The sequence below is a fragment of the Poecilia reticulata genome, linkage group LG17, assembly GCF_000633615.1.
Source record: "Poecilia reticulata strain Guanapo linkage group LG17, Guppy_female_1.0+MT, whole genome shotgun sequence".
NCBI lineage: Eukaryota > Metazoa > Chordata > Actinopteri > Cyprinodontiformes > Poeciliidae > Poecilia > Poecilia reticulata.
The window spans coordinates 29,438,052-29,446,214 of NC_024347.1; the positions used below are offsets into that span (position 1 = coordinate 29,438,052).

At 37.3% G+C, this 8,163-nt stretch overlaps 2 protein-coding genes across 4 annotated transcripts in view; both read right to left on the reverse strand.

Moving 5' to 3' along the window:
• LOC103479979 (tripartite motif-containing protein 16-like) overlaps nucleotides 1-4,306 on the reverse strand; it is a 13,837-nt gene extending 9,531 nt beyond the window's left edge. The window contains exon 1 of the mRNA XM_017309931.1: nucleotides 1,156-4,306. Within this exon, the coding sequence (XP_017165420.1) occupies nucleotides 1,156-2,238 (1,083 nt within the window). The 5' untranslated portion in view covers nucleotides 2,239-4,306. The remainder of the gene's footprint in view (nucleotides 1-1,155) is intronic.
• Nucleotides 4,307-4,494: 188 nt separating this feature from the next.
• Nucleotides 4,495-8,163, reverse strand: part of LOC103479981 (zinc finger protein 568-like) — a 100,611-nt gene continuing 96,942 nt past the window's right edge. For all 3 annotated transcript variants that reach the window (XM_017309940.1, XM_017309939.1, XM_017309938.1), the window contains one exon: nucleotides 4,495-7,857. In XM_017309940.1, the coding sequence (XP_017165429.1) occupies nucleotides 7,100-7,857 (758 nt within the window). In that variant the 3' untranslated portion in view covers nucleotides 4,495-7,099. The remainder of the gene's footprint in view (nucleotides 7,858-8,163) is intronic.

Below are 8,163 nucleotides of genomic sequence, written 5' to 3' on the forward strand. Positions count from 1 at the left end.
TATATATATATATATATATATATATATATATATGATTAATCGGTGATTAAACACCGATTAATTTTACATAACTAATAATAAACTATCCTTAAACTCCATGACATGTAAAAACAAAATCTTCCTGTAGAGGGCAGCAGCCCATCACCAACAGACCAAAGCAGTGAAGCAAAATGAAAACATCACTCAGACATAAAATCAGCTTATATCCACAAAAATACAATATCTTTTCTCTTGTTTGTGTTAAGACTCAACAAAATGTGTTCAAACAAGAACATGATTGAAGTAACTTTTTTAGCCTGTAATTTTGTTTCTGAATTCACAGTCTGCAGCTAAAAGCATCAAGAAACTAAAAACAGCAAATGTTCATGTGCTGATCACACGTTTTAGAGAATCGTGTTGAAAAATGAACAAATTAATCAGAACAGGAATGTGATATATTTAAAGAAATCAAAACCTAGACATGTCTGAATAATGGTTTCTGAGGAGTTTAGATATAAAACAAACAATAAAAATATTATATGTCGGAGGATTAAAATCTGAATCAAATATGCTGAAGCTTCAGTGGATTCTGTCTATTGGGATACAGAACTCTGCTGAACCCACAACCAAAACTCCAGCCAGCAGCGGCTCAGTGAATCTGGTCTGGACTCTGTGGATCAGAGTCATGGATTTAGAGACGCTGTAGAAGGACAGAACACCTGCTCTGTGGTCCAGGTACACTCCGACTCTGGAGGAAACTGGACCTGAGATGGAGGTCCAGTCACTGTTGTGACCAAATTTATAACCATCATGGGAACAATTTAATGCCCAAGATTTGTCATTACCTCCAAATTTACAGTGATTCCCATGACCTGCTCTACTGATATTCTTGTATGTGACTGCTACATAAACTGTCCCTCTCCACTCCACCTCCCAGTAACAACGTCCAGTCAGACTCTCTCTACTCAGAACCTGATGATAAACAGTGAATCTCTCTGGGTGACTAGAACAAGGCTGATGTTGATCCATCCAAGTCACCTTCCTGTTCCCTTCTGATATTATCAGCTTATTGTGAGCTGTATCTGAATCCAGAGTGATTTTACATAAATAATTCAAGAATTCAACTCTACTCTTTGGTTCTGGTCCTGATTCTGGTTCTGACGGTGAAACATCCACCTCAGTGACCATCAGTGAGATGTTTGTCCATGAGTCTCTCAGGACRTCCTGTAGTTTGTCTCTGAGCTCTGACACAGCTGCTGTCACGTCCTCAAAGTGTCTCAGAGGACGGATGTTGATGCTGGATGAGTGTGTCGACTCCCTGAGTGCTGGCAGTGAGGGGTAGTTGAGGAGAAACTGGTTGTGATCCTCTGTGTGTGAGAGCTGCTCCAGCTCAGCGTCTTTCCTCTTCAGCTCACTGATCTCCTGCTCCAGCTTCTCCTGAACATCTTTGACTCGACTCACTTCAGTTTCCTGCTGGGATCTGATCTGCTGCTTCACATCAGAGCTTCTTTTCTGGAGGAGACGGATCAGCTCAGTGAAGATCTTCTCACTGTCCTCCACTGTTTTATCAGCAGAGTGATTGATGGCCTCCACCTCCTGHTDAAGCVGCTTCACATCTTTCTCTCTGTCCTGGATTCTCTGCTGGATGTTTCCTCGTCTCTCCTCCAGCTCTCTCTGCCTCTCAGTCCTTTCTGCTGCAGCTGACACTGTCTCATGACCTTTATGTTCATCCACAGAGCAGAGATAACAGATACACTTCTGATCAGTATGGCAAAAGATATCAATCACCTTACCATGCTGAGAGCAGATGGTCTCCTGGAGGTTCTTGGACGGCTCCACCAGCTTATGCTTCTTTAACTGAGGCTCATCATAATGAGGCTGAAGGTGTTTCTCACAATAAGAGACCAAACAAACTAAACAGGACTTGATGGCCTTCAGTTTTCTCCCAGTGCAGAAATCACAGGCCACATCTTCATGTCCAGCATAGCAGTGATTAGCAGGAGCAGCTTGGAATCCAGTCTTCTTCAGCTGCTCTACTAAAGCTGCTACGATGGTGCTCTTCTGTAGAAAAGGCTTTTGTGTGAATGAGTGCCTGCATTGAGGGCAGTGGTAGCTTTTCTTCTGCTCACCTTTGTCCCAGAAAGTTTTAATACAGCTCATACAGTAGCTGTGTCCACAGGGAATCGTCACCGGATCCTTCAGTAGATCCAAACAGATCGAACAGGAGAAAGTTTCTCGGTCCAACTGATTCTGCTCCATTTCTGCTCTCAGTCACAGTGACTGTGAGTTTCATTTCCTGAAACCAAAAACAGGTTGAAGCTCTGATATATGACTCATGTCTCATTGTAGAGAGGCTGCAGCCAATCAGCTTTCACCTTCAGCAGATGTTGGTTCCACCCAGTTTCAACGCATGTTTGAGCATGAAGAAGAGGGAGAAGTTGTAAACTTTTTCCAGCTTGAAAATTGTCTCCTCATACATCTCAGAAATTCAAGAGATTTTTCAAACTTCACTGTACTGAAATGTTTCTCTTTTGTAAATGTAAGGAGTGTTCTTTGTAAATGAAGGTGAAACCAGAGATCTCTTCTATAGCATCAAATGAGGCACTCCTGACAAACTTCAGTTTTTTTGTAACATGCATTTTTCATCTGGATGACGTAACTTTGTGCTTTCTGGAAACAGAAACTTACTGCTGGTTTAATAGCAAATCGTGCCACAAGGGGGCAGCATCAGTCCACAGAGTCAATCTAGTTAAAATGTGCAGTAAGCATCTACGTCACATGGACATCTAAAAGTTGCAGGACAGATGCCATTGAGGACTGGAGATTGACACACCTGATCTACGTCATTGTCTGTTTTAGGGAAGTTTAGCCTCTCTAGATATTGATCAATAATATATTTGATCATACAAGGAATTTGCCATCTTGGAATTTTGTACGAAACAATAAAAAATGCCACATTTTAAGAATTTCCTTCAACTGATCACATTATTATTTGAATAAAGTTTTGTTTGATTTTCACATTAGGCTCTGCAGTTGGTTGGGCATCAAGTCATCGCTGAGAATCAGCAGAGTAGCAATTTTAGGAATCAAAATTAGCATCAGTATTAACTATGAAAAAAAATGTTTTTCTTACTAATGAAATTAGTTTATTTTGTTGAATCGCAGAATTAATTCCAGTATCGCTGGAACCAAAAGTCAAACCTGAAAGTTACCTCTGAAGGAATTAATTCAAACTACCTTTTCTCCAACAACTGACATGGAATTTAGCTACGGATAGAAAAGACATTTAGTGATAAACTGGGGATCAAATCATATTAATGAAATATGATAAAAGGAAGTGGAATACTGAAAAATAACTTAAAATCTAATTAATTAAAACAAGAAAAATCAGTAGATCAGTAAAACCACAATGCATTTAGATAAAGTATTACAATCAGCCTGACCAGTGAGGGAAATGAAGTGGAGGAAACAGAAGTTGGTGGTCATACCTCAAAACTGAAACTTTGATCCATTTAAAATTCACATAAAGTTAAACTGATTTAAAACAAAATAAACGTTTACAGAGAACTACTACCCTGAAGGTCTTAGTTCGTTATAATCCCATCATTCTTTAATACCTGAGAGTACTTGAGAAACTAAAATGGTGTAAAAAAAAAACAAAGTCTATTTTAACAATTCAAACAACAAATATGAGTAGAAATCATCTTGGCACAGCGGCAGAAACATAACATCAGATATTTTCCTAGTCTGCTATCCAGGGTACAGCCAATTAGCAGAAAGAGAACATGAATGCTGCTTTAGGATTTGGCTGCTTTGCAAGTATCAGCTAGTAGCATGCCAAGTGGCATAGCACCATAACATTTCAACTTCAAAACCAGTTGAATATTTTTAATATTCTTTAGGAAATTTCAGATATACTCCGCAATAAAAATTTTAAAAATCCAATGATGGGTATCTAAAAAATTAGGTGAGGGTCTAATGTTTTGCAAAGTGGAAACAATCCAAGAAATGTCCAAATATTTATTATAACTTTGTGTGAGTTAAATTACTTATTTTCAGTTTTTGTGTCTTTCTATTATTTGGAAATCCAGTTTACCAGCAAGGAATAAAACTTTTTACCCAATATTTCATGTGAAACATCCATCTCACCCATGTGGCCTCTGTAGAAAATCTTTCTACAGGTTTGGCTTCAATCAATCAAATTTTGTTTATTTATTTCAGCAGCAAGGTATTTTAAGGCAAGGCCTCCGATCTATGACTTTACAAGTGAATGTTCAAATTATCCTTTCGATAGAAGCTTTTTTCACAAGAGTGGCATGAAAAAGGCTTCTCAGCTGTATGAATTTTCCTGTGACAATTTTAAGTACCAATTCGCGAGAACCTCTGTCTGCAATGATTCACAAGATAAAGGTTTCTCACCTGTATGGATTCTCTTGTGCACTTTTAAATGACTACATTGAGAGAAACTCTTTCCACATATCTGGCATAAAAAAGGTTTTTCACCTGTATGAGTTTTCTTGTGGACAGAGCCCATTTGAGAGAAAAATTTTCCACATTTTTCACATGATAATGGTCTCTCACCAGTGTGGGTACTGTAATGGGTTTTCAACATCCACTGTTTTGTGCAACATCTCCCACAAATGTCACATTTGAAAGTTCTTAATATAAGAAACAATATTGCCCTTATTTGTTTCATTACTTTGTTCCATGTCCCTATAAAAAAACACAACTGTGTCTCCTCGTCTCCTTCATAATACTCTCCACTGCATTGATTTACACAATCATGTATGAGATTATAAATGAAGAATTCACATGTTGTATTCCAAATTTCCAGTACTAACATCGGGAGATATTTACGAATGACTCATAAACACGTTTGTGCTAGCCTTTGTAGCACCAGAGCTACCAGCTAAATCAGTTCCCGTTCAGCAGCAGCTCGAGCTGCAGCAACTATGGCCGCTGACGGATCTCTGTGCTGTGAAAACATCAGCACCTTTATCCAGACCTATCAGAACTTTGTCTCTGCAGCTCCGAATCGACTGTGTAGCTTAATTTCTGGTAGCAAATGATGGTTTTTTTCAACTTCTGTGAAGATTTCTTGAGCAGCAGCAGTTAGTCGCTCTCTGATAAACTCTCTGAGATGTTGAACTGAAGACATATGTTTACCACCCAAATTCTTCCTCAAAATATCTAATTAATATTTTTCTTAATACTTTCAAACTCTCCTTATACATCTTCTTTGTTTTTCATATTTGACATTCTAGTATAACATGCTCTATTGTTTCATATTTTCCAGTGATCACATTTGCCAGTATTATGCTTTCAAATTTTAAAAAGCATTCGAATTTGAACTTTGTCATTCTTTCCTCCTTTCCATTTCTACTTTCTCCTACTATGTTTTTTCTTCATCCCACCTTTTTGCCATTCGTTCATCAGTTTTTGTTTAACTATACAATTTCCCTTATATTTACCTGTTTTAACTGTAAAACTAGTAGGATTTTGAATTGCCATTTTATCTGCCCTCTCATTTCCTTCTACTCCAATATGTGCTGGAATCCAGACAAAAATAACGATCAAACCTATATTTTGTATTCTGAATAATGTATGAAATATTTCTAATAAGATGCCCGTCCTACTGTCTGAATTATATTTTTAACTTAAAATACAGAGCTTGAATCTGAACAAATTATTGGTTTTAATGTCTTCTATCCACTGTAAAGCTAATATTGCCAACATTTCTCCTGTTTATACTGATAATCCATCTGTAATTGTTTTTTCTATTTTTATATTGAATTATGGTACAAAAGATATTCCTATTTTTCAGTTATTTTTGATATGTCAGTATAGATCTGAATATATTGATAATTGTTTAGATAAAATTGCACTGAATAATTATCTATGGTATATCATTTATCTTGTTTCTTTTCCATTTGTGACATATCTACTATTGCTCTGGTAGAAATCATGGTGGTTGTATAATTGATGTCAGTGTTTGACTAATTTCTAAACTATTCATTTGAAATCATTTTGTTTTCAATTATCCATCCAAAACTCCTCATTTCTTTTTCTTTTTCCAAACATGGATTTAAAATTTCCCAAGTTGGATGATTAAAGTTATTGCCTTGTAAATTTAACCAAGAACTTATTTCTAATTTTGTTCTCCTTAAATCTAACAGCATTTCTCCTTATATTGCTGCTGTTGATGTGGTTTTAAATGCTCCGGTACATAATCTTAAAGCCTGATATTGAATAATTTGTCTAATTTAACCAGATGTGTTTTAGCTGAAATACAACTTTGTATTAATCATAAGTCTTTATTTCTAGACAAAAAGTAGTCTGTGATATTTTAAAAATGAAAAGCAGATAAACAATTATTCTAATAGCTAAAATATCTATATCTAATATGGCTATATGTTGCATTTGTATTCCCCAGAGGAGGTAGAACAAGTGGCTTATGAGAGGGAAGCCTAGGCCTCCCTTCTTAAGCTAAGCTGCTATCCCCGCGACCCGACCCCAGACTACCGGAAGTAAATGGACGGATGGATCACAGGTTTGGCTTCGAAGCAGCCCCTGACCTGTATGGGTTTTCAAGGGAATTATCAAATTATCCCTTTGTGTAGTGACCAAAACTTTGTCCCAAAACTTAAATTCAAAAATCAACTCAAAACTCGAAGTTGATCAAAACAAAAGTGAATCCAACTCAAATAGTCACCTGATGCACCGTGGATTCTGGTTTACGCAGCACAAAAGATTAAAAAGTCAAAATGCAGTTGTGCAATTCAGGCAAAAGGTTACAGGCCTCTGCTTCTGCTCCTATTCCTGTACCTGTTCTCTGATTAAAAACCGATGTGACTGAGAGGCTGGTAAAAAACCTTATTATCACCCACGTGCATAATAAGCTACCTAAAACCCACCTATTTATACCGTGAAATACCCACATCCCAACCTGAAATTAATTAACTGATTAAGTGAATTCCTGATCAAAAAACTTATTCTAAACAGCAAATTAAATGATTCTAATTAGAAATCAACTAGAAAATAAATAAAAATAAACTAAACAATTTAAATTATAAGATTTAACCAAAAGAAAAAGAGGGAAAATAGCTCCTACACTTTGATATTAGCTTTTTTTCACAAGACCGGCATGAAAAAGCTTCTCACCTCTATGACTTGTCTTGTGACGATTTAAATTACTAACATGAGAGAAACTCTTTCCACATATCTGGCATGAAAAAGGTTTCTCCCCTGTATGAATTTTCTTGTGGACATTTAAAGAGCCCATTTGAGAGAAATCTTTTCCACATGTTTCACATGAAAAAGGTTTCTCACCAGTGTGGGTTCTGTAATGGATTTTCAACATCCACTGTTTTGTGCAACATCTCCCACAAATGTCACATTTGAAAGATCTTTGCTTTGTGCCAGTATCAGACTGACTCTCTGACACAGAGCAGCTGCTTCCTTCCTGATCTTTGCTCTCAACCACTGGAGAGATATGAAGGGAAAGCTGCTCTGTTCTTGTCTCTTCTTCACTCATATCATCTTCCTGAAAAGTAGAAGTCTCATTCAAAGCAACAAACAACTGGTCCTGTCCAGTTGGAAAATGTTCTAGTGGCTGCTGTTCATGTTGAAGCACCAAAGAATCTAGTTCCTCTTTTCTTACATGTGTTAGTGGATATTCTATTTCCTCATGTTTGAGCAGTGTAGGTTCTGGTTCCTCCTCTTCTTTTTTAATCCATTTAGGTTCTGGTTCCATCTGTTCCTCTTCAGTCCACTGATGTTCTGCTTCTTTCTGGTCCTGACTGGACCTACTTGCCAGGCTCCAGACTTGATGGATGGCAGAATCTTCCTCCTCATTGGAGACACTTGGTTGTTGGAGGTCTGTGGGAACAAAGAATTACATCATTGATATAATTTAATTGATGACCATCTCGTGGATCAGCCATTTTCCCTGCAGATTCTGGTCTATAGGGTTAAGAGGGTTAATAAGTTATAGGGTTAATAAGAAAATATAGAACTGTTTGTTCACTAACAAATTATAAGAACGTATTAAGTAGCATCTCTGATGTTCTTGTTTTGTCAGTTAAGAACCATCCATCCATCCATTTTCTTGCACCCTTGTCCCTTAATGGGGTCGGGAGGGTTGCTGGTACCTCTCCAGCTAACGTTCCGGGCGAGAGGCGGGGT